The sequence below is a fragment of the Palaemon carinicauda genome, chromosome 33, assembly GCF_036898095.1.
Source record: "Palaemon carinicauda isolate YSFRI2023 chromosome 33, ASM3689809v2, whole genome shotgun sequence".
NCBI classification, from domain to species: domain Eukaryota; kingdom Metazoa; phylum Arthropoda; class Malacostraca; order Decapoda; family Palaemonidae; genus Palaemon; species Palaemon carinicauda.
In genome coordinates, this window is record NC_090757.1 from 12691800 (window position 1) to 12713104 (window position 21305).

Sequence of the window (21305 nt, forward strand, 5' to 3'; positions counted from 1 at the left end):
ATTTGATAAAGCCTAAAAATTCACAACCCAGTCTCATCTCAATTAGAAGCTGCAACAGAAAAATATAGGTAAGTTTTTTTTAAAGGGTTGGCTCTCCCAAGCCTAGCTCCTACACTCAGCTGTGACACTTTATTTAACTAGAGAGGGATAGATAAACTACAAGTATTAGAAAACAAAATTTTTAGGTTAATATTATGAACCCAAAAGCATCCACCAATCAGCGCATTAAGGGCAGAAGTTGGATCCTCCAACTCAGCTATGTAATATATATGAAAAACAACGGAGATGGATTGGCGAAATAAATATTTCTTGATATGTTTGAAAAGCAACATATGAGATGGGCAAAAGTAATAAAACATCAGCTTCAAGTTCTGAGCTTACATATCCACGGCCTCCTCAACGTAAAAGATCTAAATAAATTTATAAAATCTTTACTATAGACGGAAACCGCAAGCACAAGAAGAAAATGTTTATGTAAATGGACAAGGAGGAAGAAATTTGAAAATGCTAATACAGAATGAAAATTGCGTGAGGAAGAAGAAACTTCGATGCTATTCTAATAGAGTGGGTAAACTAACTTTAATATTGGAAGTAAATGCGTTTTACTAATGAAACCACAATCACGAAAGAAGACAGTAGAAAACATGCTATTTTTGAGATAGAAAAAAAGGAAAAATATTTAAATATAGAAATATTTACAAATTGCGGAAATAAGGAATAGAAATACTAAATGATTTCTAAAACAATATTAAAAAACCCAATTTAAATAGAAAACCACACAGGGTCGCCGTTACAAAGGCTCCAAACAACAAAAACTACTATACTGAATTGGACTAGATACAAGTGACACCCATCACCCCTTCAGCTTATATTTATTTGTGTGTTTACGTTGATATAAACATTGGCATGATCTACAACCGTAAAAAGGTTTAAAATGAAACTTTATTCCGTTTCTCATCAAGTGATGTTGTACATTTAATTCTAATAAGCTTTTCAAACTGTAGTCATATAACTTTTACCGAATGTACCGGCAAGCTAGTTTGTATAGAATAGTCGTAACAATCCGGAATTGTCGACTATAGATAGTCAATTGCGGGAATAGATTTTTATTATAGGTTGGACATTATGAGTCTGGGAATATAATTGCTATTCCAGGTTAATACACGTCATTTCAAACTTACCATTTATAGGTTAAATACCACTGAACTAGATTAGGTTAGCCTAACCACCCTATACAAATACCATGGGAAAACAAGGTGGTGCTATTGAATGTTTTTAATATGGCTATTCCAGGTTTGGATCTATATAATGTAGGTTAGGTTATTAAGTTTACCCCTAAGAACTACATGGGTTTTACTAGGCCTCTTAGGCAAGTGATTAGTATAATATTATCACTGAATACTGCACAATGTTTCCCCATATTTAAGCTTGCTGATTAGCTTTGGAATTAAATTAGATGTGCAGTATTAGGTTGTTCTGTTTTATTATGTTTCTTTGATAGAATAGGCGTATGTACTTCGAGCCCTTTCTCCAGCGTAAGATATTTATTATAAAAATACAATAATAGGCAATAAGTAGGAAAGAACATGCCAAAGATGGCCGTAATGCAATGGATATCACTATATAAAAGCAAATTAAGAACACACAGTCAAATACTTGGAATTTTGCATTTTAAACATTCCAAGAGGAACATCTTTACTTCAATCACAAGACATTGTGAAAATAAGGAATTACAGAAGAAGTATAAGGACACAGTACTACTACCGGTAACAACGTTCCCCTTGCATGTTGAAGGGCACAGAAGAGTGAAAAATGAGCTCCATGTTCAAAAGGTATGATGCCTCTGTTTGTTTCTTCTGGTTATGCTGATATTGATTATGGTTAATGTTTATAACATTTTGCATTAATGTAACTTAGGCATTTTTAATCACAAAATCTCGCCCTTACTAATTGACTCTTTCATACTAAAACTTTTCCCTGAAATTCTCCATTGTCATATAAAAAAAGGATTGATTACTGTACTGAACTTGATTAATTGTCCCTTAATGATAGTACCCAGTATCATTAATCCTGTTTTCTTTGAAAACTGATTTGTTCCGTAACTGAATACAAACCACGCTATTTACATGGGGTAATTACTTCGGCGTAGCTGAATGACGAGCCATGAAGTTTTAATGAGGGTTTCCTACCCTGGAGGGGGGGTGGGTGTTAGCTAGCTACCCCTCCCCCCTCACACACACCGGTGATTAGCTCACTTTACTTTTGGCTCGGAGAGACGACAGACCTGTCAGCGCTCTCCTCTCTTTTGACTGCCATAATTTTGTTTGCTTTTTCTTTCAGTGTGTGTGTGAAGTTGGCCTCTACTCCTCCTTATGCGCACTTGCCCTGGACTTCCCGGCCGCCCTTGTGGGACCTGTATGTCGGCCGTAGAAATGGATCCTCACTCCTTATGCCCTCAGTGTAGGAGCCAACGGTGTGATAGGTCTAATTTGTGCATTGAGTGTAGGGAGTGGTCTACCTCCCAGTGGGAGAGGTTTGCCCGGTGACGTAAGAAGAAGGCTAAAAGGGATCTTTCTCCTTCCGAGGCTTCTCGGAAGAGAGAAAATCCAAGGTCTTCTTCTTCCGCCGCCCATTCCTCCTCCGAAGCTCCCGCTCGGGCGGCCTCTTCTGAGAGGCCGGCGAGTGGTAGCGTAGACCGTAATGTTGTTGATGTCATTATGCAATCCCGTGGTGAGGGAGAGGTCGTTGCCTCCCATAGCGAGGCAGCTGCCCCTTCCCCCTCAGAGGAGGTGTTTGTTTCTAACAATGATCTCATTCAGCTTTGGGCTTCCTTGGGGCTACAGGGTTCGCCCTCCAAGAAAGTCCTGTTTGACATGATCATACGGGGTGCGGCCGCCGAACAATCGTCAACTACAGCGGAGATAGATCCTCTGTCTGTGGTTGACGTTGTTGTTTCGGAAACATCCTGTGGTTCTGGCCAAACACCCGTTCCTGTGGCTGCGGTAGCGGAAGGCTCCGTCTCCCCCTCCGAACATACTTTGAGGGAGGAGCTTAGTCCTACGGTCTCTCCTTCCGTTGAGACTCCCTCTTGGGGGAGTTCTCTGGTAGAGACGCCTCTTCGGAGGCCCCATGATGGTCAGCTTGCTGATCCCGCGGCCCCTCTTGGGCGGATAAGGCAGAAGGCTCGCCCTCTCCTTCGCCGTAGAGGCCTTCTTTCCCCCTTTAAAGGGGTTAGGAGGCGCCTCTTCGGCTCTTTGTCACCACAGTCCTCTGCGGAGGAGACGACTCGCCGCTCTCCTGTCCTGCCAGCTACCAACCTAGACCTCTCCGGGGATCGTTCGCGATCCCCTTTGGAGGATGGTCGACCTTCGGGACAAGGTTCACATAGACCTTCTACATCCAAGGCTTCTGACGCGCTTTACGCGCCTCCTGAGACTGCCACTGCGCAGTCTCCAGGCCCATCTGGGTCTCAGGGACTTGAGCGTGAAACTGCGCCTCTTGCCCCTAAGCGTAAGGCTCTGCCTGCGCCCCCTGCTGTCGTTCCTGATGTTCCTGACATAGCGCCTCGGCGCTCACCCTTAGGCATTCACGCCACTGTTCCTGTTTCGCGCCAGGGTTCCCTTGCGCGCCCACGCCCATCGGCGCCCCGTCACCCTCCAGCTGTTCCTGAAGTAGCGCGCAAGCGCCCAACTGCGCAGACGCGCCTGCTCCTGATATAGCGCCGCCGCGCTCACCTGCGCGCACGCGGCCAGTTCGTGATAAAACGCCTACGCGTCCACCGTTGCCAGCGCTTCGGCGCTCCCCAGTTCCTGTTCCATCACGCGCGGTCCAAGAGGTTCCTGAGTTGGCGCACAGACGCCCTCAGGTCCCTGCGGACTCGTCGTGCCCCTCGGGGAAGAGACGCGATATGCGTCCCCGCGCGATTCCAGCTCCAGCGCTCACGCGCTCTCCAACACGCCCACGTGTCGCCTTGGATTCATCGCGCTCACCTAAGGAGGCTCGCGCTACGAGGGAGGTTCGCGCGCAGTTCCTGTACCAGCGCCCATGCACTCTCCAACGCGACGCGCGTCGCGCCGACTCAGCGTGTCGCTCCAGAGGTTGCCAAGTCAGCGCACGGGCGCTCACGGCTGCCTCTGGAACCGCGCGAGTCTCCTCCAGACACGATCGCGCACGACGCTCAACTAACGCGTCCTGTTCCAGCTACACGCCCTGTATTCAAGGCAACAGTGGTTGCCCTAGAACACCCTCTCGTGGTTCGCACCGCGTGACTTCCAAAGCAGCGAACCCCGGTGCGACCTGTTCCTGATGTGTGCTATGCGTGCCCACGATCGCCAGCGCAACTAGCGCACCCACAGGTGAGTAGACCGGTCCTTCCCGATCGTCGCCAAACTTCTCGCCCCCAGGTCGCTCGCGAACCTGCTCCAGCGCTATCGCGCCCTCGGCCGGTTCTCCCGGACACGCGCTCAGGCGCCCCTGTCATCTCGCGCCCTTCGGGGCTGCACCAGGTCGCTGCGCGCCCGCGCGTTCGGCCTCCTCCTGTTCCAGCTCCTGATCGCCGTACGCCTACACCATCGCCTACGCGCTTTTGCGGCCTTGTTCCCGCTCACGCTGCTGTACGCCTCCGCGCTCACGCGCCCGCTCTGTCGCCAGCGCGCCATCGCTCCTGACCATCCACCTGCGCGCCATCACGCCCTTGCGCCCGCCCGATTTTCCAGCATCGTGCTACCCTTCCGCGCGCGACCCTGCTCCGGGCCCGTTTCACGAGCCTCAGCGCGATCGCCGACAGGCGGATTCTTCCTTGTCGCGCTCCCCTCCCCACAAGCGCAGACCAGCGCGCTCGCCAGAGGGGGAGCGCTCCCCGGACAGGTCTAGGGATTCTTCTTTTCCAGCCCTGAAGGCGAGCCCTCGTTCGTTGACTCCTCCTAGGGATCCGTCGATCCCCTTCCCTCCAGAAGGAGTGTCAGACAGCAGCCTTGGTTCGACACCCTTCTCAGAGCTCTCGTGCGGGCGATTAAGCCACCCCTCTCTGATTTGGGTCGCGAGCCAGCGGCAGTATCCTCCCCCCTGAAGAGGAAGAGAGGAGTCTCTCCAGTGGATCCTCCTCCGAGGCCTAGGCTGTCCCCGCGCAGATCCTTACGCAAGGCTCCTACTCCACCTCAGACCTTCTCGCCCTCCCCTGCGGAGGAGGAGTACCCCTCCTCAGGAGAGTCAGTCTAGCAGGAAGACTCCCCCATCGCACCAATGGAGGAGGTTCCTCCTCTTCCCGAGAGGTCTCCTCGTCCTGAGGTGGAGAAGGACCTGCCTCCTTCACTTTTAGAGTCCTGTACCCCACCCAGGAGGGAGCTTAAGGACTCTAAGACGATTCCCAAATCGTCAGCTAGGATCAGACAGGAACAGCCTAGAGCGGTCGAGGATGCCCACGTGTCCCCCCCAGGAAGAGCCCCTGGGGACTGGAGACTTCGCTGCAAGTCCGTCGGGAGGTGAGCACCAGGAGTCAGAACATGCGTTCTGGCAAGTCCTGACCCTCATGAGGAATCTAAACGGGATCCCAGACCCTGAGGTCCCACCTCGTGAAGGGAAGGACACGGTTCTGGATCGCGTCTATGGCACTCAGAAACCCTCTAGGGCCAGCTTTGCCCTGGTCCCAGGGGATGAAGAGTGCCAGGGACAAGATCGAGAGCCAGCTCGGTGAGCTTGCCTCTTCCAGCAGATCGAGTGCCGGGAATAAGCTCCTCCCTCCTCCTCGAGTCCATCAGAGGAGGTACTTCAAGATCCTCTAGGCGTCTTCGCTGAGTCTTCCATTACATCAGTCCGTGGAAGAACTCACAGGGGGAGTCCCTCTTGAGAGACTCTCCAACCGGCACGTGTCCTTCTCAGCCACTGAGATCCAGAGCCAGGAGAAGGTCATCAAGTGCGCCATGCAGGCCACATCATGGCTCGACATCTGGCTGGGGTCTCTGGGCATCCTGGTGCGGTCCGAGGACCTCTCCAAAGAAAGCACCAGGAAAGCGCTGGAAACCTTACTCCTCTCGGGCACTCAGACCATCGAGTTCCTGTCCCACCAAGTCTCGAGCTTGTGGGCCAACACGATCCTCAAGCGTCGGGACGCTGTGGCCGAGAGGTTCCACCATAAGGTTCCCAGCGCGGAGTCTAGTAGGCTCAGACACTCTTCCGTCCTCGGTAAGAGCCTGTTCGAGCCTAAGGACATGGAGCTCACTGCCTAGAGGTGGAGGTAATCCAACCAGGATTTCCTCATCCATAGGGCCCTGACATCAAGGCCCTACAAGCCTCCGGCAGTCCAGCAGCCCCTCCCTACCAAGGACACGAAGAAGACAACCGTAGCAGCGAAGCCCATGGTGTCTAAGCCCTTTCCTGCCAAGAGCAGGAGGGGCAAGAAGTCCTCCAAGGGAGGCAAGAACCCTAGAGGTACCGACCGAGGCCGGAAACGCTAGGGGTGGCAATCCCCCTGCATGTCCACCAGTGGGGGGATGCCTTCAGAGTTGCGCAGCAAGGTGGCAGCAACTCGGGGCGGATGCCTGGACGATCTCCGTGATCTCTCAAGGGTATCGGGTCCCGTTCACAGCATCTCTACCTCCCCTGACAACGAATCCAGTGTCGTTGAGCTCTTTTGCCATGGGATCGGCAAAAGGGCAGGCCCTTCAGGCCGAAGTCCAGACCATGTTGGAGAAGGACGCTCTCCAGGAGGTCGTGGACGGCTCCCCAGACTTCTCCAGTCGACTCTTTCTTGTGAGAAAGGCGTCTGGAGGCTGGAGACCAGTCATCGACCTCTCGACCCTGAACGGGTTTGTCTAGCAGACTCCGTTCAGCATGGAGACGGCAGACACGGTCAGACTTGCAGTGAGACCGCGAGACTTCATGTGCACACTGGATCTGAAGGACGCGTACTTCCAGATCCCAATCCATCCGTCTTCAAGGAAGTACCTGAGATTTTGCCTAGACAACAAGATCTACCAGTTCAAGGTGCTGTGTTTCGGTCTCTCCACAGCTCCTCAGGTGTTCACCAGAGTCTTCACCATCATCTCTTCATGGGCCCACAGGTTCGGCATCCGTCTCCTTCGTTATCTGGACGACTGGCTGATCCTGGCGGATTCGGAGGCGTCCCTTCTTCGCCACCGAGACAGGCTCCTCGAAGTTTGCCAGGGTCTGGGGATCGTGGTAAACCTCGAGAAGTCCTCTCTGCAGCCCTCTCAGAAACTGGTATATCTAGGCATGATCATAGACACCTATCTCCACAAAGCCTTCCCATCAGACGAAAGGATAGCAAGGCTGAGGAAGGTCGCGAGATCTTTTCTCAACCGAGAAGAACTCCCAGCCCAATCGTGGCTTCGTCTCCTCGGCCACCTTTCCTCTCTGACCCGTCTCATTCCCAACAGTCGCCTCGGAATGAGATCCCTTCAGTGGCGACTCAAGTCTCGGTGGAGTCAAGGACTCGAGTCCCCGGACATCCTGATCCTCGAGTGGTGGGTGGCAGAGGAGAACCTGAGGAAGGGAGTGGATCTTCTCGTCCCTTCCCCGGATTTGATGCTGTTTTCGGACGCATCAAACAAAGGGTGGGGAGCCCACGTTCTGAACCAAAGGACCTCAGGCCTGTGGTCAGAATCCGAAAAGTACCTGCACATAAACCTGCTGGAGATGAAGGCCGTTTTCTTGGCTCTTCAGAAGTTCCACCAAGTCCTGGCGGGCCACTCAGTGGTGGTGATGAGCGACAACACCACAGTCGTGGCTTACATCAACAAGCAGGGAGGTACCTTTTCAGAACAGCTATCCCATCTTGCAGTAGAGATCCTGAGATGGTCAGAAGTCCACTCGATATCAATTGCGGCTCGTTCATTCCAGGCAAGAGGAATGTGCTCGCCGACAGTCTGAGCAGAGCGACGCAGATAGTGAGTACTGAGTGGTCTTTGGATCCTCAGATAGCCAGCAAAGTCCTGACTTTGTGGGGTTCCCCGACAGTGGACCTGTTCGCTACGCCGTTGAACACCAAGTTTCCGCTGTACTGCTCCCCAGTCCCGGACCCCAAGGCTCTCTGGCAAGATGCCTTCCAACAACCGTGGGACAACGTCGATGTGTACGCCTTTCCCCCGTTCTGTCTGATGAGGAGGGTACTCAACAAGACCAGAACATCGGTCAATCTCTCGATGACCTTGATAGCTCCACTATGGCATCACGCAGAGTGGTTCCCGGATCTTCTGCAGCTCCTCACGCAGATCCCAAGGGAGCTCCCTCCACGTCACGAGCTACTTAAACAACCACACTCCAACATCTTCCACAAGGCCGTAGCTTCGCTTCGGCTTCACGCCTGGAGACTATCCAGCATCTCCTCACAGAGAGAGGATTTTCGCGACAGGTTGCGGAAAGGATATCTGGCCACCTGCACAGGTCCTCCGCAGGGGTCTACCAGGTGAAGTGGCGAGTTTTCTGTGGTTGGTGTCGTGGAAGGGGTATCTCTCCCCTTGATGCCACTTTACCAGCAATAGCGGAGTTCCTTGTGTATCTGCGGGAAGAAATGCGCCTTTTGGTCTCGGCAGTGAAAGGCTATCGCTCAGCCTTAAGTCTTGCCTTCAGGCTCAAAGGAATGGACATTTCCTCCTCGCTGGAACTGTCTCTTCTCATACGGCGTTACGAACTTACCTGCCCTCAGTCGGAAGTGAGACCTCCTCCTTGGAACGTGGTTCGAGTCCTTAGGTCTCTTAAGAGGCCTCCCTACGAACTATTACGCCAGGCTTCAGATCGCCACCTTACCTGGAAGACGGTGTTCCTGCTAGCTTTGGCCTCGGCCAAGCGAGTCAGCGAACTGCATGGTCTCTCCTACGATGTCGCCCATTCAAGGGGATGGGGGGAGGTAACGTTTAGCTTTGTCCCTGAGTTTGTTGCTAAGACTCAGAACCCGGGAGTGACGGACCCTAGGTTCGACTCCTTCCAGGTTTCGAGTCTTCGTTCTGTAATAGATGACCCAAACGATCTTCTACTGTGCCCAGTCAGGAGTGTGAGGTTGTATCTCAAAAGAACAGCTGCAGTCCGCCCTCAGGTGTGAGCTTTGTTCGTTAGCACCGGGGAAACGAAGAGGAGGGTCACCAGAAATACCATTTCGGCCTGGATCCGCAAGGTGATTCATCTGGCCTTGTGTTCTGACCCTCCTCCGTCACGGCGCCCTAGGGCGCATGATGTCAGGGGCGTGGCTACGTCCCTGGCCTTCAAGAAGAACTTTTTGGTGACGCAGGTCCTTCAAGCTGGGGTGTGGAAGCGTCAGACCACCTTCACGGCCCACTACCTGCAAGACATGACACACAGGATGCTCGATACGTTCTCTATCGGCCCTGTGGTGGTTGCACAACAGCTGGTCTAACCTCAGGCTCCTAATTGGACAAGTAGCAGAAGGTTGAGGGCATCGTTACCCGGTTTTAGTCTGTGTGAATGAAAAGATCTGTCTGGCCCTTTTCTTTTCTTCATCCTCTCCTCCCTTGGAGAAAAACAGCATCCTGGGTCCTTTGCACAGCTGACCTCGAACCTTTGCAGGTAAGCCATGCTTCCTTGTGCTCCTAGTATTAAGTTGTAATACTGTTATGTCCCCATACCTTGATGAGGTGGTATTGGGTAAAGTCCTAGCCTAGATTTCCATCTGAAGAACTCCAGGTCAACTTCCTAGGACGTGTCACCGCTCACCTTCACACACAACTTACGTAGGCCGCAGCAGTCTTTCAGCTGCCTGTGAGGCGCAGGGGCCCAACCCTTGAGTTGCTCTATAAACTCGGGTTCGGGGCCCCTGGGCAAGCCAAAGCCAGTATGGCAGGGGACTTACCTCCCTTCCTAAGGGTTAAGTCACCCCATGTAAATAGCGTGGTTTGTATTCAGTTACGGAACAAATGACAAATTCGTAGATAATTTGTATTTTTCCTAACGATACAAACCTTAGCTATTTACAGTTATGTGCCGCCAGCCTTGTCCCCCAAGATAAGTCCTACCTCTAAGTAAAGTGAGCTAATCACCGGTGTGTGTGAGGGGGGAGGGGTAGCTAGCTACCCCTTTCCCCTGCTAACTAGCGGTGGGGTAGGAAACCCTCGTTAAAACTTTATGGCTCGTCATTTAGCTACGCCGAAGTAATTACTACATGTAAATAGCTAAGGTTTGTATCGTTAGGAAAAATACAAATTATCTACGAATTTGTCATGTTGACAATATAATAAAGTTGTAGGGAAATAAAGGGGATATGTACTAACCTAAAGTACCCTACCTAACCTGACATAAATTTCTGTGTACTTACTTATCTTGAAAGGCTTCACACTCCCACTGCGATCTTCATAACCCTTGCAAATGTCTGTTGGGTTCCATTATAAAGGGAAGATTTAGTAAGTGAAATTTTTATGGGACAAGGGAGCCTTTTTTGGAAAAGTTGCAGAGAAGTAAGTCAATTGGAAAGAACAAAACTGTATAGAGATATTTAGTGTGATTTGTTCTTACATGTGGCACAAACTATCAACCTTTGGTAGGAGCTGGCGAAGCTGAAACAGCTGTTGGACTTTTAACAAGGCAAACTTAATTGTAATTGGTGGAGAAGACCTACTCACCTGACATGTACAGCAACTTTCACCTTGACTTCGACTGCCACAGAGTATAAATGTACTTTGTTCCATAACTGTATTACAAACCACGCTATTTAACGTGGGTAATTACTTTCGGCGTAGCTGAAAGGACGAGCCATTAAAATTTTAACGAGGGTTTACTACCCCACCGCTAGTTAGCGGGGGTTAGGGAGGGTAGTTAGCTACCCTTCCCCTCACACACCTGTGTTGTAAGCCCACTTTGCTATTGGCTCGGGTGCTAGTCGGACGTGTCCGCTTTCACCCTCGCCTACACGACAGCCTATTTAATCATTGCTTTTGCTTTTTCTTTTCTAGAGTGTTGTGAAGTTGGCCTCTACAATGCGGAAGTGCCCTGGGTTACCTGACCACCCTTGTGGGACCTTCATGTCTTCAATCGACACGGCGGATCCACACACCTTATGCCCTTATTGTAGGGGTCAATGGTGTGAGAGTGATAACGTATGTATTGAATGTACGGAGTGGCCTACCTCCCAGTGGGAGAGGTTTTCCTGGCGCCGGAAGAAGAAGTCCAAACGGGATATTTCTCCTTAGTGAACCCTCGCTACTTCGCGGTTTGACCATCGCGGATTCACCACTTCGCGGGTTTTTTCTATAACCCATATATATATACATATCGCGGATTTTCCGGAAATTTCGAAAATACCGCGAAATCTGAAGACCCCCAAATACGATATTTCGTTACCTGTAATTCCATTAATACTGTAATTAGTAATATCTGCTCTTACTGATTGTTCATTGCATTACATATGATATATAATTCAGCACAGAAAGAAATAAAACATGAAAAGAGAATGTGATCATACGATAATACAGTACTGTATACAGTACGTAGTAAAATTAAATCGAACATGAAACTCAAATCAGATGCAGTCATACCGTATTTGAATGGTGTAAGGCTGCTGATGGCTACTACTGTACAGTACTACAAATGTAATGGATGTGCTTCTTTTCCATGAATCTTTTGTATGTATACGTACGTAGCTGCACCCAATAATATTCTTTGTTGCAAAAATCACATTTCGAATAAGCATACGAGAGAGAGAGAGATAGAGAGAGAGAGAGACACACATCCTACAAAAGAATACAGTAAAATAGCATACGTAAAGCTATTATTATTATTGTTATTTTTATTATTATTGTTATTGTTATTATTATTATCATTATTATTATTATTACTGTATTATTATCATTATTTATTATTATTATTATTAATACTGTACGTACGGTATACGCGGGGTATCTTGTACTTTGAGTTGGTAACCTACGCATCATATAAGACGGGTTGTGATTGGTTCAAGCGCTGATAGATGACGAATCAGAACTCAAGTTTTGTTATCTAGCCTGTGATTGGTGTTTTGCCCGCATCTCCAGCTTCCAGCCTCTGTTCGCGGCCACTTTCTCTTACGCCGTATCGCTGAGTAGACGTTCTTAAGTTTGTGAAGTTTAATCTGTGCTGTGTGCGACTCTTTTAAGTTGAATTTTTTGTTGAACTTTCTGTTAAATCCTACTGTACAATGCCTCCCAAGCGTTCTGCTTCTACTAAGGCTGGTAGTGAGCCTAAACGCCACCGAAGGATGATGACGATTGCTGAGGTTATGCTTCTCGATATGTTGAAAGACGGTAGAAGCAACGCGGCCGCAGCGCGCCATTTTGGAATTAACGAATTTACTGTTCGCTATATCAAGAAGGACGAGGCGAACATTAGAAAGACGGCTGCAATCACCTTTAGCAGATCAGCGAAGCGAGTCGTTACAACGCGTAATAAAACGATCGTACGCATGGAAGGTGCTTTAGCTGTGTGGATTGCCGACTGCCGGAAGAAGAACATAGCCTTGGATACGAACACCATCCGAACAAAGGCTTTGAGCTTGTATGAGAATTTTGCTGCAAAGGAACCTCAAGACGACGACGGCAACCATGCTGAAGAAGATGATGATGCAGATGAACCTCAACCAGGGACATCCACTGATTCCCAGCCTCAGAAACAACGTTTTTCCGCCAGCAAAGGATGGTTCACGAAGTTTCAGAAACGCTTCGCTCTGAAAAGCGTTTCCCTGCATGGCGAGGCTGCTTCGGCTGACACTGCCGCTGCTGAAACTTACGTGAACCAGACATTCAAGAATACTGTATTATCGCCGAAGGTGGATACAAGCCGGAACAAGTGTTTAATATGGATGAAACCGGCTTGTTTTGGAAGAGAATGCCGTTGCAATCTTTCCTGTTCAAAGAGGAAGCCAAAGCCTCTGGCTTTAAAGCATTCAAAGATTGCGTTACCCTCGTGATGTGTGGCAATGCTGCTGGATTTTTGCTAAAGCCGGGGCTTATTTATAAGTCGAAAAATCCTCGTGCTTTGAAAAATAAGAATAAGAATCTCCTTCTCGTGTACTGGATGCATAATCCAAAAGCATGGATTACAAAGATGCTGACCTCCAACTGGTTCCACCAGTGTTTCATCCCGCAAGTCAGCAAATATCTCGTAGAGAAGGGCTTGCCATTCAAGATCCTTCTCCTTATGGATAACGCTGGTGGACACGCAACTGATCTGTCGCATGAGGGCATTCAGGTTGAGTTCCTGCCACCCAACACCATGTCATTAATTCAACTGATGGACCAAGGGGTTATCAGGGCGTTCAAGGCCCTCTACACGAAGAATACCTTGGCGGACCTCGTTGTGTGTGTGGATGCTGCCCAAGATGATGAGGATGAAGATTTTAACTTGAAGGCGTACTGGCGGCAGTACACCATAGCCACGTGCCTGCAGAATATTCAGAAGGCACTGCAAGAGATGAAACCTGCAACCGTGAATGCAAGCTGGAAGAAGTTGTGGCCCCAGATTGTTTACGACGACGAGGGATTTACACCTGCTGAAATCCAACACTCTGCAATACGGAAATCTGTGCAGTTGGCTGCCATAATTGGAGGTGACGGGTTTGGCGACATGACGACTGAAGACGTTGACGAGTTGTTGGACTGCCATTCCCAGCCCCTAACTGACGCAGACCTAGAAGACCTGACGAAATCGGCAAGTGAAGAAGAGAGTGAAACACAGGAAGAGACCCAAGAAAATGTTGAAGAAACAGGCTTAACATTAGAATGGCTTGCCAAGGCCTGCAACCATGCGAAGGAGTTGAAAGAAATGTTGCAAGAGTGGGACGAGGATATGGTTCGGTCTATGCAATTCTCCAACAAGGTCGATGACATCATGACTCCCTACAGGATGCTCTTAGATCGAAAAAAGAAGCAGCGGCAACAACTCCGATCAAAATGTTCTTCCAGCCTCGCAAAAAAGAGCCAGTTCCTCCTGCTACTACACCTTCGGAAGAAATTGAAGAAGTTGAAGAGGTGTCCCAGGAAAAGACACCTCTGTCTGAAGAGACGTAAAATACTATCATTGGCTGCACAGTAGAACACATCATCAGCTTCATCATCATCATTTCTACTGTGCAGCAAATTCATCGCCATCATCATTCAAGTTTTTCTTGAACTTCTTTCGTGGTGAGTACAGTAACAATCTTTATTTTTTACTTTAATATTCTAACATTTTAATATTTGTGCCTGTTTTATAGTTTAGTACTGTATGCATTAAGTTAAAGGGAAAGTTTTAAAAGTCTACATGTTGTAACCTATCATATTTTTTTTGTTTAAAATTTACATTTACGTACGTAAAACAATCTCTCTCTCTCTCTCTCTCTCTCTCTCTCTCTCTCTCTCTCTCTCTCTCTCTCTCTCTCTCTCTCTCTCTCTTTCACACACACACAAAGGGGCAGATAAAAGAATTCATTAAGAACACCCAAATATATGATTCTCTCTCTCTCTCTCTCTCTCTCTCTCTCTCTCTCTCTCTCTCTCTCTCTCTCTCTCTCTCGTAAATTGTTTTCCTGCTTTGCTACGTACAATATGTACTGTGCAGTACTGTATGATTTTACATAGATACGGTAAATTATATTTGTAAGGTAACATATTTTGTAAATGCTTTTACTGTAAATACTGTATCATTGTTTATCACTTTCATCATGCGCGTTAAATGCCTTGTTTGTTCTGAGCGTACAGTACTTTATGACGCCGTCGTTTCAGGCGGCGTCATAAAGAAAAACATTTAATTTGGAAGTCCTAAGAAAAATTAAGTAAAACATTGGTAATAACAAAATCAACATACTGTTTAATCAATATAATCGATGCAAAAACTAACCTATACATATATGTGTACACTAAATGAGTTTGTTTCTTCATTATGATCAGAGATGAATGTAAACAAAACATTGGTTGCCATTTTTTATCGTGCTTTAAGTGTTTAGGAAACGCATGATATAAAATCGCCTTTAATATTTGTGCCTGTTTTAGTTTAGGGTGCTGTAGTACATGCATTAAGTGTTCTGTACATTAAAGGGTAGTTTGTTAACAGTACTACGTACAAGGGAAGGTTTTAAAAGTCCGAATATACATGTTGAATAAATAGGTAAATATGATGTCACTACTTCGCGGATTTTCACCTATCGCGGCCGGGTCTGGAACCTATCTACCGCGATAAACGAGGGTTCACTGTAAAGGTTTCTTTGAAGAAGGAAAATCCTAAGGACTCTTCTTCCGTAGCCCAAACCTCCTCCGAAGCTCCCACTCGGTCGACTCCTCGCGAGAGGCCGTCAAGTGGTAGCGTAGGTCGTACTGTTGTCCAATCTCGGGCTTTGGGAGAGGGAGTTGCCTCCCATAGCGAGGCAGCTCCTCCTCTTCCCCCGGGGAAGGATTTAATTATTTCTCCTCATGCTGATGTTAATAATGATGATCTTTTGCAGCTTTGGGCTTCCTTGGGGCTTCAGGGTTCGCCCTCCAAGGAAGCCCTGTTTGACATGATCAGGTTGGGAGCAGCTGTCAAACAGTCACCGGCGGTAGCAGAGGTTGACCCTCTGTCTATTGTCGAGGCTGTTGTGACAGAGGCTTCCAATGAGAGTGTTCAAACCCCGGCTCCTGTTGTAGCTGAAGGCTTAGATCCCCCCTCCGAACATCCTTTGAGGGAGGAACTAGATCCTACGGTCTCTCATGCAGGTGATTCTCCCCCCCGGGGAAGTTCACTGACAGAGACTCATCTTTGGAGGACTGCCGATGGTTTGCCTGCTGCTCCCAGAGGATGTATCAGACATAAGGCTCGCCTTCCTCTTCGTCGCCGAGGTCTTCCTTCTCCTCACAAGGGTGTTAGGAGGCGCCTCTTCGGATCTTCATCCTCGCAGTCCCCCGCAGAGGAACTTTGTCCTTCAGCTACCGTTCCTGGTACTTCTTTGGACCTGGACCTCTCCGCAGATCGTTCGCGATCTCCTCCTGCCAGACCTGATGACCTGCCCTCACCCTTCCTGGCTGCAGACGCGCTGTGGGCGCCCACCCATCCCGTTTTCCAACGGGCACCGGTCCCTTCGGGGCAAAAGGGGCTTTCACATATTGTGTGTAAGTCCCTTAAGCTCCAGGTTTCCCCTGTGCGCCAATGTTCGCCTGCGCGGCAGCGCACTACTGCGTGCAAACGCCCTCCGGTTGCAGTCTCATCTCGCCAGCGCTCTCCTGCAGGCCCACGAGCTCCTGCATGCCCACGAGCTCCTGCACGCCCACGAGCTCCTGCACGCCCACGAGCTCCTGCACGCCCACGAGCTCCTGCATGCCCACGATCTCCTGTTCGCCCTGCAGTTCCAGAGACTACGCGCCCACGATCTCCTGCTCGCCAACGGACCTTTGCGCGCCCTCAGCCTAATGCACGCCATGGACGCCCTCGGTCTCCTGCTCGTCAGTGCTCTCCTGATTGTCTCCTGTTGTAGCTGAAGGCTTAACTCCCCCCTCCGAACATCCTTTGAGGGAGGAACTAAATCCTACGGTCTCTCCTGCGGGTGATTCTCCCCCCCCCCGGGGAAGTTCACTGACAGAGACTCCTCTTTGGAGGACTGCCGATGGTTTGCCTGCTGCTCCCAGAGGATGTATCAGACGTAAGGCTCGCCATCCTCTTCGTCGCCGAGGTCTTCCTTCTCCTCACAAGGGTGTTAGGAGGCGCCTCTTCGGATCTTCATCCTCGCACTCCCCCGCAGAGGAACCTCGTCCCTCAGCTACCGTTCCTGGTACTTCTTTGGACCTGGACCTCTCCGCAGATCGTTCGCGATCTCCTTCTGCCAAACCTGCTGATCTGCCCTCTCCCTTCCTGGCTGCAGATGCGCTGTGGGCGCCCACCCATCCCGTTTTCCAACGGGCACCGGTCCCTTCGGGGCAAAAGGGGCTTTCACACATTGTGTGTAAGTCCCTTAAGCTCCAGGTTTCCCCTGTGCGCTAACGTTCGCCTGCGCGGCAGCGCACTATTGCGCGCAAGCGCCATCTGGTTGCAGTCTCATCTCGCCAGCTCTCTCCTGCAGGCCCACGAGCTCCTGAAGGCCCACGAGCTCCTGAAGGCCCACGAGCTCCTGCATGCCCACGATCTCCTGTTCGCCCTGCAGTTCCAGAGACTACGCGCCCATGATCTCCTGCTCATCAACGGACCTCTGCGCGCTCTCAGCCTAATGCACGCCATGGATGCCCTCGGTCTCTTGCTCGTCAGCGCTCTCCTGATTGTCAGCGATCTCCTGTGCGCCAGCGCTCTCCTGCTCGCCAGCGCTCTCCTGCTCGTCAGCGCTCTCCTGCTCGCCAGTGCTCTCCTGCTCGCCAACGCTTGCCCGCTCATCATCGCTCGCCCTCGATCTTCGGATCTGGGCTTCAAGGGGAAGTCTTCTTGCTCCCCTGCTCACCGGTGCTCTCCTCCACGATTGCCGACGCGCCATCGGATCTCGCTTGCTCGCCATCCCTCGCCTACGCGCCATCGTCCGCAGTCTCCATCGCGCGCCCACGCGCCCACTGCCAGAACTTCTGTTCCAGTTGAGCGCCCTCTTGTGCGCCCGCTCGCTAGGTATACTGTATTCCCCCTGCACGCACGAGCCTAACGGCTTCGCCCTTCAGGATCCTGTGGCTGCACACCATCCGAGGTCTCCGGAACGCGCACCAGCACGCCAGCGCGCCCCTTCACCTACGCGCCCACGTGCCCTGACGCCTACGCGCCCACGCGCCCTGTTGCCTGCGCGCCCACGAGCTCCTTCTCCTGTGCGCCATCGTTCGCCCACGCGCCAACACGCGCCCTCTTCTACGCGCCGACGTGCCATCGCTCTCCTACGCGCATCGCTCGCCTGCACGCCATCGCTCGCCTGCGCGCCATCGCTCGCCTGCGCGCCATCGCTCGCCTGCGCGCCATCGCTCGCCTGAGCGCCATCGCTCGCCTGCGCGCCATCGCTCGCCTGCGCGCCATCGCTCGCCTGCGCGCCATCGCTCGCCCACGCGCCATCGCTCACCCGTGCGCCCTCGCCATCGCCCATGCGCGCGAGCAATAGCCTCCCGAGATAGGCAATGGCCTATCGCGCGATGCCCAGCGCGATCCACAGCGCGTTCTCACACAAGATCCTGCAGTACGACGCGGTCAGTTCATCTTTATTGCGTCCGTTCCCCCCCCCCCGTAAGCACAGGACAGCGCGCTCAACGGAGGGAGGGAAATCTCGGACCGGTCTAGGTACATTTCTTCTATAGCTTCTTCCTTTCAGGCGGACCCTATTGTAGTTTCCACTCCTAGGGATCTTACGATCCCCTTCCCTCCAGAGGGTGTCTCTGACAGCGCTGCTGTCAGTCGGCTGCCCTGGTTTGGGCCCTTGATCAGAGTGTTTGCGCAGGCTTTCAAGCCCGCTTTCTCTGAACTAGGCCTCAAATCAGCGGCTATCTTGGCCCCCCCTGAAGAGGAAGATAGGAGTGGACGACGTGGTTACTTCTCCAAGGGTGAAACTGGCTCCTCGGAAGTCGGCGAGGAAGGCTCCCTCCCCTCCCCAGACTTTCTCCCCATCCCCCGTGGACGAGGATTTTCCGTCCTCAAGGGATTCTCGTGAGGTGAGGCGTTCTCCCATCGCACCAATGGGAGAAAGCCCACCTTGCGCCGAGAAGTCTCTTCGGGTGGAGGTGGAGAAGAGCCCCCACCATCTTTGTTGGAATCCGCATCCCTCCCAGGAGGGAGTCGAAGGACTCCAAGACGGTTCCGAAATCTTCTTCGAGGATCAGACCAGAGCCAGCTAAGCCTGCGGAGAACTTCCACGAGTCCCCCCCCCCAAGAAGAGCCTTTGGGGACTGGAGACCTTGCTGCTAGTCCATCAGGAGGAGAGCCGCAGGAGTTGGGGCATGCCTTCTGGCAAGTTTTGACTCTGATGAGGAACCTTAACAGATTCTCAGATCCAGAGATTCCTCCTCGAGAGGGCAAGGACACGGTTCTGGACCGAGTCTTTAGTACCCAAAAGCCCCCTAAAACCAGCGCGGCTTTGCCCTGGTCCCAGGGGGTCAAGAGTGCCTGAGATAAGGTCGAGAGCCAGCTCTCCGAGCTAGCCTCCTCCAGCCGTTCCAGCGCCGGAAACAAACTCCTCCCACCTCCTCGTGTCCACCAGAGGAGGCACTTCGAAATCATGGAGGAGTCCTGTTTAGCTCTTCCCCTCCACCACTCGGTGGAAGAGCTCTCCAGGGGAGTCCCTCTCGAGAGACTTTCCAACCGGCCAGTGTCGTTCTCGGCCTCGGAGATTCTCTGCCAGGAGAAGGTAGCGAAGTGTGCCATGCAGGCCACTTCGTGGCTGGATATTTGGCTAAGATCTCGTGGTATCCTGATACGATCCGAAGACTTGTCTAAGGAGAGTACCAGGAAGGCCTTGGAGACCTTCCTTCTTTCAGGCACTCGTACCATCGAGTTTCTGGCCCACCAAGTCTCGAACTTGTGGGCTAACACTATCCTGAAACGCCGTGATACGGTGTCTGAAAGATTCAACTCGAAGGTCCGCAACATCGAGGTCAGTAAGCTCAGGCATTCCTCCCTTTTGGGAAGTAGTCTGTTTGAGCCGAAAGATGTAGAGCAGGCGGCTGAGAGGTGGAGGAAGTCCAACCAGGACTCCCTCCTCCAGAGGGCTTTAACATCAAAGCCCTATAAGCCTCCAGCACCTCAACTACCTCGCCCTGCAAAGACGACAAAGCCGGCAGTAGCAGCAAAGGCAGCCGTGTCCAAACAGCCCTTTTCCGTCAAGGACAGGAAAGGCAAGAAGTCCTCCAGGGGAGGCAAAAATCCTAGGGGCAGTGGCCGAGGCCGCAAATGCTAGGATTGGCAGTCCCCCCGCACATTCACCAGGGGGGATGCCCTTAAAGTTGCGCGAACAGGTGGCAGCAACTCGGGGCCGATTCCTGGACGATCTCCGTGATCAGCCAAGGATATCGCGTCCCATTCATAACATCTCTACCTCCCCTGACAGCGAATCCAGTGTTGTTGAGCTCTCTTGCCATGGGATCGGCAAGAGGGCAAGCCCTTTGGGCAGAAGTTGAGACCATGTTGAAGAAGGTCGCTCACCAAGAGGTCGTCGACGGGTCCCCAGGCTTCTACAGTTGACTCTTTCTTGTAAAGAAGGTGTCTGGAGGCTGGAGACCAGTCATCGACCTCTCAGCTCTGAACAGGTTTGTCAAGCAGACCCCGTTCAGCATGGAGACGGAAGACACGGTCAGACTCGCAATGAGACCGCGAGACTTCATGTGCACACTGGATCTGAAGGACGCGTACTTCCAGATCCCAATCCATCCGTCTTCAAGGAAGTACCTAAGATTCAGCCTAGACAACAAGATCTACCAGTTCAAGGTGCTGTGTTTCGGTCTCTCAACAGCTCAGGTTTTCACCAGAGTGTTCACCCTGATATCTTCGTGGGCACACAAGATCGGCATCCGTCTCCTCCGTTATCTGGACGACTGGCTGATCCTGGCAGACTCTGAGTTAACCCTTCTTCGACACCGAGACAAACTTCTGGGGATTTGCCAAGATCTAGGGATCTTGGTAAATCTCGAGAAGTCTTCTCAGCTTCCTACCCAAAGACTGGTATATCTAGGCATGATATTGGACACCAATCTCCACAAAGCCTTCCTATCAGACGACAGGATAACAAGGCTGAGGAAGGTCGCAAGTCCTTTCCTTAGACGAGACGAACTCCCAGCCCAATCGTGGTTACGTCTCCTCGGCCATTTCTCATCCTTGGTCTCTCTAGTTCCCAACGGTCGTCTCAGAATGAGATCCTTGCAATGGCGACTCAAGTCCCAGTGGAGTCAAGGACACGATTCCCCGGACGTGTTGATATCTATGGGTCTCGCGGAACGGACGGACCTTCAGTGGTGAGTGGCAGACGAGAACCTACGAAAGGGAGTGGATCTTCTCGTCCTCCCCCCGGATTTGATGCTGTTTTCGGACACCTCAAAGAAAGGGTGGGGGCCCCATGTTCTGAACCACTGGACCTCAGGCCTGTGGTCAAAATCAGAAAAGTGCCTCCACATAAATCTGCTAGAAATGAAGGCCGTTTTTCTGGCCCTTCAACAGTTCCAATAGCACCTGGCGGGTCACTGTGTGGTGGTGATGAGCGACACCACAGTAGTGGCTTACATCAACAAGCAAGGAGGTACCTTTTCAGAACAGCTATCCCATCTTGCAGTAGAGATACTGAGATGGACCGAAGTCCACTCGATTCCACTTTTGGCTCGCTTCATTTCGGGCGAAAGGAATATGTTCGCCGACAGTCTGAGCAGAGCATCTCAGATAGTGAGTACTGAGTGGTCTTTGGATCGTCAAGTAGCCAACAAAGTCCT

General features: G+C 51.1%; 1 protein-coding gene across 1 annotated transcript in view; it reads left to right on the forward strand.

Annotated features, from left to right (window-relative positions):
- The first annotated feature begins 807 nt into the window (after positions 1-807).
- The window catches only part of IleRS-m (Isoleucyl-tRNA synthetase, mitochondrial), a 223961-nt gene continuing 203463 nt past the window's right edge, over positions 808-21305 (forward strand). The window contains exon 1 of the mRNA XM_068356756.1: positions 808-1832. Coding sequence (XP_068212857.1) covers positions 1587-1832 — 246 coding nt within the window. The 5' untranslated portion in view covers positions 808-1586. The remainder of the gene's footprint in view (positions 1833-21305) is intronic.